The following is a 14,415-nucleotide window of genomic DNA, read 5'->3' as shown; positions in this document are numbered from 1 at the left end:
AGATAATCGTAAAGAATTCGAATTGTTTTAAAATTAATAAAAGTTAGGTTAGAATTGATAAAAAATCGGAATAAAATTTTATTATTTTAAGGTTATCCAACTTGACTCGGTTAGCATGGTGATTAAGATCCAAATATTGCAGTTGATTGTCAAAATTGACGTTGAATTTTGAAGTTTTTTAATGAAAAACAATTAATTGGATTTAAAGGTTGTATTTAATTAAAAATGGGTAAATGGATGAAATTATAAGCAAAGTAAGTGGATTAACCAAAGAAAATATTTTTAGATCAATTAAAATGTACAAGAGTTAAATAACAATTAAAACTAGAACTAACACTAGACCTAGAACTAGAAAGTTTTAGGTTTAGCCGGTCGTCTCTAAAGACGGCTAGACGACCAAGTATCCCGTTAAGGTTGTCATAACAACGATGCTTATAGAAAATTAGAAATTATATATGGCGTATTAAATCTTCATTAAATTTGCTTTAAAATGTTCTTTATTTCATGATGATATCTCAATTCGTTCTTGAGATACGATTTTTTTTAAATTTATATTTCATGGCACAATAAATAAGGAATTTTTGGGGCACCTGATTCTTTTGCAGGAAGTGTTAAACTTTGAAATTCGATTAGTGCGTTTTATTTTAGTAAAATGACGTATGTTTTATTTGAAATGTGGGCGTGATCAGAACCTCGAAAGGAGGTAGCGGTGGGGATAAAATGTGATTTCGGACCCCTATGTTAAATCTTATGGAATTTTGGTCCTGAAGTCACATAGCTATACTACTGTTGATGAAGTAAAGATGGCACGGAAGAGAGGGGAGGATGTTTATTTGAGGTCCTATGCTCCAGATAGAGGATTTAATATTATTCTGCTCCTCACTTGAAAATGTGCCATTACATTTTTAAGTATGCTACCTCAACAACCTCAGGAGACATCCTCAGTTGAAACTGTTGTTGCCAAAAGTCTTTAAAATAATATTAATTATCTTATAAACAAACATATGATGTTATTTACTGCTGTTTTGGTGTATTTGATCTAGCACTGTTGGAATTCATACCTGTGAAAGGCTTGATTTTTGAAACGGAGTTTTGCAGTTTAGATGTTTGTCTAATGTATAACTATTGGAAAAGTGGACATTGATATGCAGTAGAACCTACTGATCCAAATCATTTCTTCCATGAGACACTTTGACAAAATACATGTTCATATCGGGTTCCATATGGTAGATGGCTAAATTGAGTAAAAAATCCATTAGCTATAATGAGCCATCAGATATAACGTCACACTGATGAGACTCTCGAGAAATGCTGTTTACCAATATTTTGGTTTTAAACTGAACACTCACATGTATGCAAAAGACGTTCGGTTCTTGATAACCTAAATAAATTGCCATTTGTCATTTTTTCAAAGAATTTACATTTTCCTTTGGGGTACTGAACAGTACTCTCGGTTGCTGTCATAATAACATCCGTGAAGGATTCCACATCATTCTCCACAACGCTGATATGACGTTATATAGACCGCATAACCTTCATCATAATGACCAGGGATGGTCGTTAAATATATATGTTGCAGGATATATGTAGGGATATATTTATCGCCGTCAGCATGGTTAACATAACCGTCAAGTGAACTCATTCTCCAGCAGTTGCTCGATAATTACAATTCAATCTAACGGCAGAATTATTTGCAATGAGTTGGACTATAATATTTCACATATCTCATAATGGCCACACTGCATTAAGTAAAGTATATGTAACACCATTAGTGATAACAGATTCTGAAAATCAATAGCCAACTGTTCATACTGTTTAAGATAGGTGTAGGCATAGGCGTATACTAACCAAAGATAAAACGAGCTTTCTAGAGAATCATAATAACAAGTCAGTAGCAAACATTAATCAGTTAATAACAGTTTTATTAAACTGTGTGTTTAATAACTAATGTTTAATTTTATGCTGGATTTTGAACACCTATGAAATCGGTACTACCCAGGATAAAAATACAAGCAACAATTATTTGTACAGGATGGTTCAAATTCGATGTCCGTATAGGCTAACTCGAAAACTATAAGAGTTAGAAGAAAAGTAGCTGACATGTCAAGATCTCGTTTTTCGAGAAACTGCTAATGCCGAAAACCTCATAGCGCTATCGTCTTTTGTTTTTCCGCTAGAGACCAAAATTGAAAATATCGTAAAACACGCAAATGTAATTATCTTGGTTATTATTATAGGTGGAGTCTTATAACTAAGACATTATATGGACACTTTTTTACAGAGAATTTGATGACGTAGTCAAAAAAATTTTGTCGGTTTTAGATTTTGAGATATTATCACAATTTTCGTTTTTTTAAATGGAAACAACCACTGATTATTCGCTTAATAAATTCGTTATTTTTTTCTGATTACAAAAATATAGGTTTGACAGGTCTATTTCTTATTGTTTTAGAATAAAACTAAAAATAAACTTTTCTTATAGTGTCGTCGAAGAAATTAAATTTACAGTTTCCTGTAAATTATCGTTCTATAACTAAAAATTAAAAAAACATATTTCAGATATTTGAAACAAATATATTTGTTGAACTGTTTAATTTATATATGTTTTACACAAAAGTTGGAATAGATTGCATTATTTCATAATTTTTATTACGATTTAATGTTATATTTAAATGACTTAATAAATTATCGATAGATGGCGCTCATGTTCTTTTTTAATTCAAATAAAGATAGCAACATTTGTTTGTATTCAAAAATTTTCTGAAGTGTCACTTTAACTTTTTGACTTGTTAGAATGTTACATATTAAAAAATTATTTGTTTTTAAATACCAGAAGTTATCTTCGTATTTAATTGTTAACTTTTTAGATTTTACCTACCGCCCCGTAACTTACAGGAAACTGTAAATTTAATTTCCTCGACGAACCTAGATGGAAATTTTATAAAAAAAGTTTATTTTTAGCTTTATTCTAAAACAATAAGAAATAGACCTGTCGAACCCTACATTTTTGTAATCCGAAAAAAATAACTAATTTAATAAGCGAATAATCAGTGGTTGTTTCCACTTAAAAAAACAAAAATTCTCATATCTCAAAATTTAAAACCAAAAAATTTTTTTTGACTGTCATGAAATTCTCTGTATAAAAGTGTCCATATAATGTTGTAGTTATAATACTCCACCTATAATAATAACCAAGATAATTGCACTTATTGATTTTACGATATTTTCAATTTTAGCCTCTAGGGGAAAAACAAAAGACGATAGCGCTATGAGGTTTTCGGCATTAGCAATTTCTCGAAAAACGAGATCATGACATGTAAGCTACTTTTTTTCTAACTCTTATAGTTTCCGAGTTAGCCTATTCGGACATCGAATTTGAACCACTCTGTACATAAATACTAAATAAATGTATAAGCACACTCGCATATTAAACTTTCCACATTGCATAAGCAAATATTAGTCTGCCAATTGTTTTTTAAAAACTGGACAAGTTCTGGATTAATGACTCCATTCAGGATTCGGCAGAACAAGTACCGCCACAGTTGCACAGAGTAACAAAAATTAATATTCACAGAGTGATATGACTTGTATTATATTGTTGAAATTGGATGCATTTTTAATTTTGAATTTTCACATAATAAAATTCAACATTGAGGTAAATGATAACATTTTTTGCAATTAGACGATTGGGCCAACTTGACTAAATCATCGACATCGTTCATATCTATACTTGTTCTAGGATGAGATATTACAAAACTACTAAAACTGCATTTCGGCCAATCAATTTTTTTAGGACGTTGCTCCATTTCATATCCATGAAAAGTACACGGTTTTATATTAACAGCCTTTGCTAACATTCCTAGAATAACACAAGATTAATTTATTTTTAATTTAAAGTTGAACGATTTTTACCTGTAATAAAAACGTCTTCTAGGACATAAAGCATTTCTTCAAATGATTTTTGATAAAGCAAATTTGCTACGTCCATCGACATTACGTATCCTGCCCCGGAAAGATAATTGGGATAGTGTTTCTTTTTGTAGATATTTTTAGGGATGTACCTTAAAATATTAAAAATTAATCAATAATTTGAAGTTAGAGGAGAAAAGGTACCATTTATCTATCGTATTCGTTCGCCTAGGTGAATTTTTATAAAGTATCCCAACCAGTACTCTTTTTGGTTCTCGCTTCATTAAAACCCATTCCAAATAATTTACGTTAATATAACTATCATCGTCAGTTTTTACAAGATATGTAACATTTTGCTTACAAAACGTGGTTACTAATTTTAACATCACGATAGATTTAAGTGTTAAATTGTACTTTGTGTCTTCAAAGTCAACTTGAATAATATCTTGGTAGAAGTACGATTCTTTTAATATCAATTCCTACATTTTGAGTTTACATAATTATTAAAAACATGAAATTAAGATTAACCTGAATTTTAAAATTATCATTTCCTAGAAGAAAATATTTTTGTGCTTTTCGTTCCGAACGCAAATTACCCCATGTTTCTCTTATGGCATCTCTACGAAGATTATTTTTGGTAGCCGATGCTATTATAATTAATAAATTTGACGATTTACGACAAAAATTTTTTGGGAGTATCAAAGTTTTAAAAGTATCTAAATTAAAACACTTGACATCGTCGGAAAAATTAGGATTTACTTGAGGGGCTAAAAGAAATAAATTAATTTAAACAAAACGGTTAATCATATCTTAATAACTTGGTAAATTGCATATTGTCTTTGTGCAATTCAAGTTTACGTCCGTTAGTTTTTCGTGAACCATCATTATATCATTTGGTGTCATGTTTTGTGAAATAACAATTTTTTTAAGAATGCAAGGATTTATTTTGTTCTCAATATATGTAAACATAGGAAAATCAGTTCTGTTTATCGATAATTTTTCCGCTAAATAACCTAGAAACAAAAAATAATTTAAAAAATGTAGTATGAATACATAAATAAGTATTAACCAGTAATATAAACATCTTCAATTTCAAAATAAGGTGTTGTTGCAGCGGTTTTAAACAACTTTATAGCCGTATCAAGAGACATTAACCATAGGGAAGATAATAAGTATCTTGGATAGAATTTGTCGCTAAAGTATATTAATTATTAAATACATTAACTTTATTTAATGTTAGAAATTGTCTTTACCTACACTTTTCTGTACATTTCGTTGCGATTTCTTCTACTTGTAAATTTCCAGCTAGAAATAAATGTGGGAGTTTAGGCAAAATGTTCCATATAGGTTCCAAATTTATATAAACACTGTCAATAGTTTTCAAAATAAATTCAGTACAATTTTGATAATAGAGATAAATCACTTTTAACATCTGAAGAGATTTTGTTGTAGCATCTGATTCTGTACAATTCACTTGAACAATGTCGTTATACTCATAATATTCATCGTTGAGTTTACTCTAAAAAGAGACAAAAAATAATTAAATAAATGTATATAATCGATCATTACTTGAATGTCTTCATTATTTGTAATTCCCACAAAAAATCTCTTACAAACAGTGTTATTTTTTACTCTCTCATAAGATCCCCATGATTCTCTAATTGCTTCGCGATGTTCAAAATGATCCGGATGTGAAAAAATAAAGATTAAAAGGTTACAACACAAAATCGGTGAGGATGAATTAGGTAATAATAATGTTGTGTTTTCTTCAAGTTTCAAATCTTTTGCAGGTGGAATTGTTGATTTAAACTTCCAAATTTTTACTTTTACATATTCGTTATCACAAGATTTTCCGTCTTTAAATAATCAAATGAATAAATAAAACATCTAAAATAAAATAAAATTATTACAAATTAGTCAAGCACTTACAGGAAGATGAAACTAAAATGAGCAAAGAGATTATTATGGTAAATCTCATATTTAAACTGAATTTCTTTAATTAAATTTATAAGGGGAAATAATAAAAGTTAAAGGTTATAACGTGAATAAATTCATGACAATTATGTCAACAAAAAATAGAAACTACTAATTAATTGCTATAGGTTATTGACATAGATTGGCAAAAGGAGTTGTCTTTTCTGCCATTTATACAAAATTGCGTACAGATTTTTTTAATTTCTTTTTCCAAAACAGTTCCTCGAAGTTTAGCAATCGTAGATTCAATATTCATCGTTCAATATTGATAGAACTATTAAAACTGTAGTGCAACAAGTTTCGGAATAACTTATTCCTTCATCAGGCACGACTGAAAGTACATTGTGTAATTAATTAGTGCCTGATGAAGGATATGTAATTTGGTAACTATCCGGTTTTCGACCGGATTTTAAAAAATAGCCGGATTGGCCGGATACCGGATAGTTGCCGGATATCCGTTCCACCACTACTAGATGTCAAAAGATTCGACACCTTGTCGATAACTCATATCATACGCCACTAATGAAAAATTAAATTCTCAGACACCTGATATGATAATAAAATGTGATACAAAATTGTTCCAAAAACTTTTCGAAATAGTTTCAATTTGTTTTTATTGTTTTTCGGTTTGTCAACATGACGCATACATTCATAAAATGTTTATTATTCTTTTCATTCATGTTTTAACCATCAGATTTTGATATCATATTAAAATCAATAATAATAGCAATGATAATTAGACGTAAATTGAAAAAAAATCCCAATATGTTTGACAATGTGTAAAGATTAAATTGATGTTTAGTTGATGTACATATAATATCAACAAAAAATTAACATAATTAAATTAAATGTGAAGATATGAATGAACCAAGAAAATACGTTTATATATTTTCAAAGTGCTACCTAGTGTTGAGAAGCTAATATAAGATCTTCCAAAAAATAAAGCTACCATCTATGTTTTAGAATCAAAACTAAAAATATTCAGCAACCGAAAGGAATTTTTAACACGGGCTGAAACTCCCATTAAATTTTTTGTCGACTCCTGAAAACAAGATGTCATCAAATTTCTTTTACTGGTAAAATGTAAGGATTAAATTTCCCGATGATCGCAGTGTCGCATAGTGTTAGCCGAAGTACTACCACTACCGCAAGACAATGAGTATCTTACAAAAAAATACTGTTCTAGTCAGTCATTTAACAAAAGTCCATTGAAAGTTCGCGCCGGAATTTCATTAACGGTCAAACGCAACAATGTAATAAGTAAATAATCTGTGTTTGTTTTATTTTACATAATTATAAAAGAATATGTTCGGTTTCTTGGATCCGACAATCTCATATCACAACGACGACTCTTCTCAGATGATTACGATGAATCTCAATTTTTCTTTTTATATCGCGATGCCGTTTTAAATAATTAGTCATTTTAAACTGTAAACGAGAAAGAACGAGAAGCTAAACTAAAGACAAAAAACTATGAAGAAAAAAGCCAAACCATTTATGATATTAGGTTTGATTGCAATTGTTGGTTATTTTGGTTGGTTTTGTTGGGTTGTTAATAATCATAGATATGATTTAGGTAAGTTTTTTTTAACAAGTTACTTAATTAACTTTACACTTTGTTAGAGTTTCTAAAAACATTCATTTTTATTATGTAACTTTTTCTATTGCGTGTACCATTAATCATTTCAAATTCCTGCAAAAAAGTAAATAATTCATTTTAAAATTGTTTATTTTACCTTTCTGCCTAGATAATCTTAAGAAAATATTTGTGTTAACACCTGATTTACTTCTTGTAGGACTACATAATACACAAATGATTTGTTTGTTGAAGATAATATAAATAAAAAAAGAAAGTTATTTTATTGTTGGATTTGGTGAAAGAACAAGGTTATTTATAGCAGTTTACCTTGTATATAGTGTAGTATTTCATTTCGTGCACAAAGTATTTTAAAATTGTTACACAACGATTATTAATTTCATTTTAATTAATACAATATGATTGGAGTTTCATATAGATTATTTTTGCATTAATTGTACAACGAATCAATCCACCACATTACTATAAATTACGATCTTAAAAATAAATAACAAAAATGACGTCAAAATAACTCCTATATGTTTGCCATTTTTATCAACACTAAATACTTGTTACACTTTTAACATATTTACGGCTTTTCTTACGTAAGAGGTCTCGAGACCTCTAGAGATATTCTACTTTTTTAATTGTTGTAAAAGATTGGGAAAGCAAACTAAAAACAAAAATTTTTCTCATGAAAATAATATGTGTCAAGCAACAAGTTTATTGAAATAATCTGTAGAGAACAACACGTTTAGATTTGTATAGTATAAAACCACAATTTGATAAGCGAACTTTAATACATCACGAATTTATTTATAGAATTCATGAACCTGTTTTTTTAATCGTATTCAGAACTTAATTTGGCATCAATACCACACATCATCGATATCAACCATTCCCCTAGACGTTCAATGTTATTGCACTTTTTTGATCTCAATTAAAACCATAAATAATCAATATTGTTGGAAGAATTTGACCTAAGAAGCTCGCAGGATGTTCGACGATGTTATTACAGGTTTTACCATGTCAACATTGATAAATTTAAACTTGTCGCATGTTGCAATTAATCATCGATCGGCCTTGTATGTTGTGTTTATTTATTATATTTCCTTTAATCTGACTGTAATGGTGATCATAACTAACGTTGAGTTAAAGTCTAAGCTGCCGTGGCATAGACTGAGAAAGTTAAATTAAATTATAAAGTTAAATGTGTGTTAATTTCCCATGTATTAACGTGTGTAAGCATAAATACTTGGTGATTCGTGAAAACGCCAGGACGAAACGTTTTTTAACAGCGAAATACGAGACATGGTTTCATGTTTTGCTCAAATAAATGTTTTCCAAATATTTACAATCGTCTTTAAATAAAGATACACGATTAAGATATTGTATGTTTATTTATGATTATGCAAAACTTTTCGATATAACATTATTTTCGTATATAATGGTGAAACATACAGATATAACATTTCGATGAAATTGTGAAAAATCGGAAATGATAGTTTACCTGAACACTCTTTGAACTTGCACTTAAATAAAGATAAACGAATCATGTTTGATCACAAAACTATTCAAAATAGAAAAGGCAGTGATGATACCAGTGGAGAACTTAATCACCTGACTAAGGTAAAATTCTTTTAAAGGCAAAAAAATTTGGCCAAAATCTTTTTTGCTCTCTTCTCCATCTCACAAAATCCTAAAACCTGCGTTGGCCTCTGATATTTGACATTCCATATGGCCTTTCCTGAGATTGACCTAAGAGTCTTCTAATCTGCTATTCCTAACATGTTCAAATTTTGTTAATTTTGTAACCTTACAAAAATGCAAAGTATTTTTCATTCTAAATATAGTGCATTGTATCATTAGCCTTGTCTTTCTGAGAAAAATATACAGATAAATCTCGAATTAGAGAAAGTAATGAGTCATCAAACCGTAACAGGTAAAATCTCAGGTAAAAACTGCACTTAAATTTCGGATTATTACGACCTGGTAATCGCCGAGTGTTATAGTTAAGAGGTTACAAGGAAATTTGTTGAATTCATTCTATGACAATAATAATTATCAATTATGTTAGGAGTAAAGCAAATAATATTCAAAGTTTTATTTTAACGTCTTCAACTTGTGCATGAAATAAATGAATTATTTTTAAACAATTAAACAACAAACAGAATTAAATTTTTATTACAAAAAGTTTAAGAAGTAACACCTACATTCACATAAATTATTAAAGGTTAATTTACACAGTCTTGTTTCATATAATCATTTCTATCTTTGTAAATTGTTGGTTGTTAAATTTGTAAAAAATAATCGATTAGCGATTTCTTTGTAAGGTCAAACAGTAGCAGGAAAATTTGTTTGTCAGGTCAAATATTAGACCTTGACGAAACTTATTTCAACTTAAAATATTTATTGTTGTTTGCTGTTGTTAAAAATTAATTAGTTACATTTTCGTTAAAAATTTGGTAAGATTAATAAAAAAATTAAATCCTTGACCTTAACTAAAAAATTCATCAAATCGAATGTAGATGTTGATAAAATAAATAATTTTAAACACATCGATGCACACCTGGTGATTATTATAGGTCCTGTTGATGGTTGGGAAAATAATAGATCCAGAGACGTCAGCTTGTATATACAACCGGATAATTTGACCTCGATCCTGTTGCCGGGGAAATTTTGCAAAAATAAGACAGACCTATTGATTATGATCACGTCCACGCCCACCAACTTCGACGAACGAAACGTGATCAGGGAAACATGGGCTTCAGACAAAATCATACAAAATTTCAATGTGGATTACTATTTTATGTTGGGGGAAGTTACCAATGATACATTACAAGTAAACAATGTTTAATTGTTTTTGAATCTTAATCATTAACTAAAACTACATTTCTTTCTTTAGGATCAGTTAACGCACGAGTATAACGAACATAATGATATAATCCAGGAACAGTTCCTAGACACCTACAACAATTTAACGTTAAAATCTCTAATGACTTTAAAGGTTGTTACAAAACATTGCACGAACAGTGTTAAATACATTATGAAGACTGACGACGATATGTTCGTGAATGTACCGCTTTTAATAAAATATTTGAAACGGAGGAGGGGTAAAAGTGATCTCTTTGGATCTCTGATACAAAAAGCTCCGCCAGTAAGACAAACATCAAGCAAATGGTAAGTTTATTTTAAATATAAGTTAATATTATTTTCATTTCAAATTTTGCTGCCAATAAATAATGTTATGAAATATATTTAATGTAAAACCACCATGTTAAAATATCATTAATTGTTAATGATAACTCGAAAAGAAACTTTTATGACTCAACGACAATATCATTTTATTTTAAATTCAAATTTGAATTAGTCACTGTTATTTAACTAGTGTTATCAGCGTAAACTAGGTCTCAAATTTGTATGTAAGATTTTATTTCCGTGTTTACTTAAACGAAAATAAACGTAGTATATTTATACAATTTTTTAAATTGCCGGTCGTAAATGTGTATCATTACTTATTTTTCACATTTACATTGTGAATTTTAACGGGTTTCCTTGTTCGTATGTTTATTTATGTGTATTTACTATATAATAATATGCATAAATAAACCAAAACTAGTATTGCCTATTAAATATTAACTTATACCGGAAGTAAAGAGTTTTATCAAAATTAACTGATTAAAGTTCAAACATTCTTGATTAATTTTAGATTTAGATATATTCGAAAATGTATAATATATTCGAATTTTTTAAGATATTACACTCTTAGAAATCTTTTTCATTCCGGTGTTTTTCTCCTAACTAAATGTGTCCAATATTCATAATATGCATTTTTTTGCATCGCCAAGTTATGTATTCAATTTTGTAAAGCAGGCAACCATCAATACGATCATGTATAGTTTAGTATATACATTTAAACCTGCTTCCTGCAGTAAATGATGTTGAATTTGATAGTGAGAAATGATATACCAACTTAAAATTTTTCAAAAATGGACATGCCTTGTTATTGCTAATTGTTGTCAAGTAGATAATCACCAATTCGACCATGTACAGCTTAATATCTACATTTAGCTGCTTGCTACAGCGGATGATGCAAAATTTCATTCCGAGCAAGAAAATACCAATAACTTTAAATCTGTCAAAAATGGATTTGCCTTGTTATTGTACCTTGGAAGGATATGGTTGAATATTTGATTTGTTTATTGTAATCGGACTTGCAATTATCCCAAACAAATTCATGATGGAGCAATATGATAGGAACCTGTACGTTTTTGAACCCAGACCCAATGGTCTGGGTTTCTTGTTCCCGATAAGGTTTGCTTCTGAAATACCTCCTGAGAAAATGACACCCAGCTGTCTCTCCATCTCCTCATCTCATCAAGGTCTGGTTCCGGGCGAGTTATTTGTAAGGACAATTTGTAGATCTTTGTCATTGGACTTCTTCATTTCGTCCCATATGGTATTTGCTGAGGTTGACCTTAGACTCTTCAGTACGCTTGTTGCTGAATTTTGAATCTTTATGCAAATATGTATTTGAATTACCTTTCAAACTGATATCCAATATTTTTCTGAAAATACAACCTAAACTTCATTGTAATCAAATATTTAATCCTAGAGCTTTAAAACATATTGATAAGAATGGATTGGTGGTCTATTATAGGAGCAACCCTAAATCTTGTATGATAATTGTTTCATTTGATGACTGATCCTTAAGGGTTAACACAAAAATAAGTGAAAATTTTTGAGCAAACAATTGTCAGGAAGATCTTGACTAACTCTGACTCAACTAGTTGTTGCGATGTTGTATCCAAGAGGTGCAAAAACGTAGTCTTGAAGTAATCGCGTTTAAAGATTCGAGTAATAAAAATTGATTCTTTTCAATTTCTCATGATTTATCGTCTAATCTGGAATGAAAAATCTGAAAATGAACTTTTCATGATATCTTTTCTTTCCCTGTTTTGTCAGGACACAGATTCGTTGTGTCGTTTCTGCAGATTATTTCGATGTTCATCCATTTTTTGTAAGTATATTTTGACTTCTTGCACAATAACAATATCTTATGAATTCATTATTTCTAAAATGAGACTATGTTCTTTATTAAACAAACTACCCTCAATATATATTATGCAGAAATTTCGGTTGTAATGTAGCTCAAAAATCTTATTAGTAAGTTGTCTGGAGATAGTTTTTCATAACATTTTAATTTTGCCTATATTTGTAGTACCTACGATTAAGTTTTACAGAACTCTGCGTGACCATAAAGTGTTATTTTTATGGAATTTGCCATGTCATAAAAACATTTTATTTTCTAAATAGTATATTATGAATTGATTGTATTTGCTTTGTATATTTTATTTTTAGGAAAGCCCCGTATTATCTCTATGATAAAGATGCATATCCAGATTATCTCTCTGGAACAGGATATGTGATGTCTTTAGATGTAGTTCAAAAACTGTACAAAACGTCTTTCGACACACCTATTTATTATTTAGAAGACGTATATATTACCGGTAAGGAACAAAACCATTTTTCATTTATAAGCTTGAATACAATTTTGTTCTATCTTTTGTTTAAAGGTATGTTACCGGTGAATGCCAAGCTCAAACCAAAGAATCATCCAGGGTTTTCATATCTCAAACGGGAAATGGACATGTGCATCTATTTGACGGCAATTACGGCTCACCATGTGAACGAAACGGAAATGCGATTATTGTATGATCTACTCAGGAGGACGAATTTGCAAAAGGATTGCAAGAAAAAACCGCAGAACAAACGTAATTTTTTCACATTCCTAGGGCTTCAATTATTTTTCTAACCACCCATAAAAAAGATTTTTCTACGTTGTATTTTAAAAGTCGGTTTTTTCATTTTCGAATTATATTTTAAAAAACATCCTTTTCCCAGATTTCAAAAGTAATTGAATCGTTCAGTATTTTTCTTAAATAATAAATGATTCAATTATTTTGCACTTTATAACATAATTGTGAAATTTTTATTTTTGACAAATCAAATTTTAATACTACTCTTCACTTTATGTGTACAAAGTGCGAAACATATCGATTTTAACATTACTTGTACTCGTTATGTACCTAATATATCCTTCTCAACATTTCCTATTAGTTTTCTTTACGTTTCTACTCATGATGTTAGTAAAGGTGACTTAAAAAAGTTATAATCAACTTAATAATAATAAAGTTGCAAAAAGCTATGTTTATTTCAAGAGAAAACTTATTACAAAAAGATTGGCTCAGAAAAAATGTGAGTTTTCTTTCCGTGATAAACAATTAGCTATTTAAAAAAAAAAACCTTTTAGATAAACTAATCGTACTTATTTGTTTCTTCATAACGTTTTTTAACCTATCATTTTTAATAATTAATTATTAGTTTTACGTTTGATTTTCGTATTTTCACAAAATACTTGTTTTATTATAATCATTATGAATAATGAAATATCTTTCGTGTTATTTGTAAGAATTTTCTTTAAGGACTTATGTGATATTTCTTTATGTTTTGACGAAACGCTTAGTAGATATATCGCCTGCACCATCAGCATACTCATTTTATAATTATCATCATTGTGTGACGCTTTAGTGCGAAGTTCGGATTCTAAACGATTCAAATCTGAAACGCTTATTAAATTGTAGGACAGAAAACTCCACAACGTGCCATCAGACGTGTTTTCTGAAAAAAAGGTGTTTTTCAGGAAGAGCGGAGCACTTAGCCTTCTTTACATTCAGATATTGATTTTTTTTAATATATTATATTCTTTATTTTTCGTTAGTACTAAATAAAATATATAAAAGGTTCTTAAAATGATCAACATGGTAATTTAACGCGTTTTAAATTTGTTAATCTAGACTTATTTTTTAGTAAATTATTTTAAAAACAAACTATTTAGTGTATGTGTCCATATTTTTAAGTTCAAATGAAGATTTTAAAATAATAAATTATTTTTA

At 29.2% G+C, this 14,415-nt stretch overlaps 2 protein-coding genes across 2 annotated transcripts; one reads left to right on the top strand and one right to left on the bottom strand.

Moving 5' to 3' along the window:
* Positions 1-3,596: 3,596 nt before the first annotated feature.
* On the bottom strand, positions 3,597-5,965 carry LOC111420961 (uncharacterized). Its single transcript, XM_023054065.2, has 9 exons — positions 5,839-5,965; positions 5,479-5,765; positions 5,163-5,428; positions 4,979-5,103; positions 4,728-4,922; positions 4,438-4,676; positions 4,114-4,388; positions 3,913-4,061; positions 3,597-3,859 (listed from the first exon to the last, which is right to left on the bottom strand). Exons 1-9 carry the CDS (start codon positions 5,885-5,887, stop codon positions 3,645-3,647), a joined length of 1,800 nt encoding a protein of 599 aa, XP_022909833.2. The 5' UTR covers positions 5,888-5,965; the 3' UTR covers positions 3,597-3,644.
* Positions 5,966-6,993: 1,028 nt separating this feature from the next.
* LOC111420905 (beta-1,3-galactosyltransferase 1-like) lies at positions 6,994-14,287 on the top strand. The gene is made up of 6 exons (XM_023053964.2): positions 6,994-7,459; positions 10,045-10,301; positions 10,365-10,639; positions 12,821-12,969; positions 13,036-13,233; positions 14,104-14,287. Exons 1-6 carry the CDS (start codon positions 7,357-7,359, stop codon positions 14,142-14,144), a joined length of 1,023 nt encoding a protein of 340 aa, XP_022909732.1. The 5' UTR covers positions 6,994-7,356; the 3' UTR covers positions 14,145-14,287.
* The last annotated feature ends 128 nt before the right edge of the window (positions 14,288-14,415 follow it).

The sequence above is a fragment of the Onthophagus taurus genome, chromosome 7 (assembly GCF_036711975.1).
Source record: "Onthophagus taurus isolate NC chromosome 7, IU_Otau_3.0, whole genome shotgun sequence".
NCBI lineage: Eukaryota > Metazoa > Arthropoda > Insecta > Coleoptera > Scarabaeidae > Onthophagus > Onthophagus taurus.
Note: the sequence above shows the minus strand (reverse complement) of the source record. Positions and strands in the feature narration are given on the sequence as shown.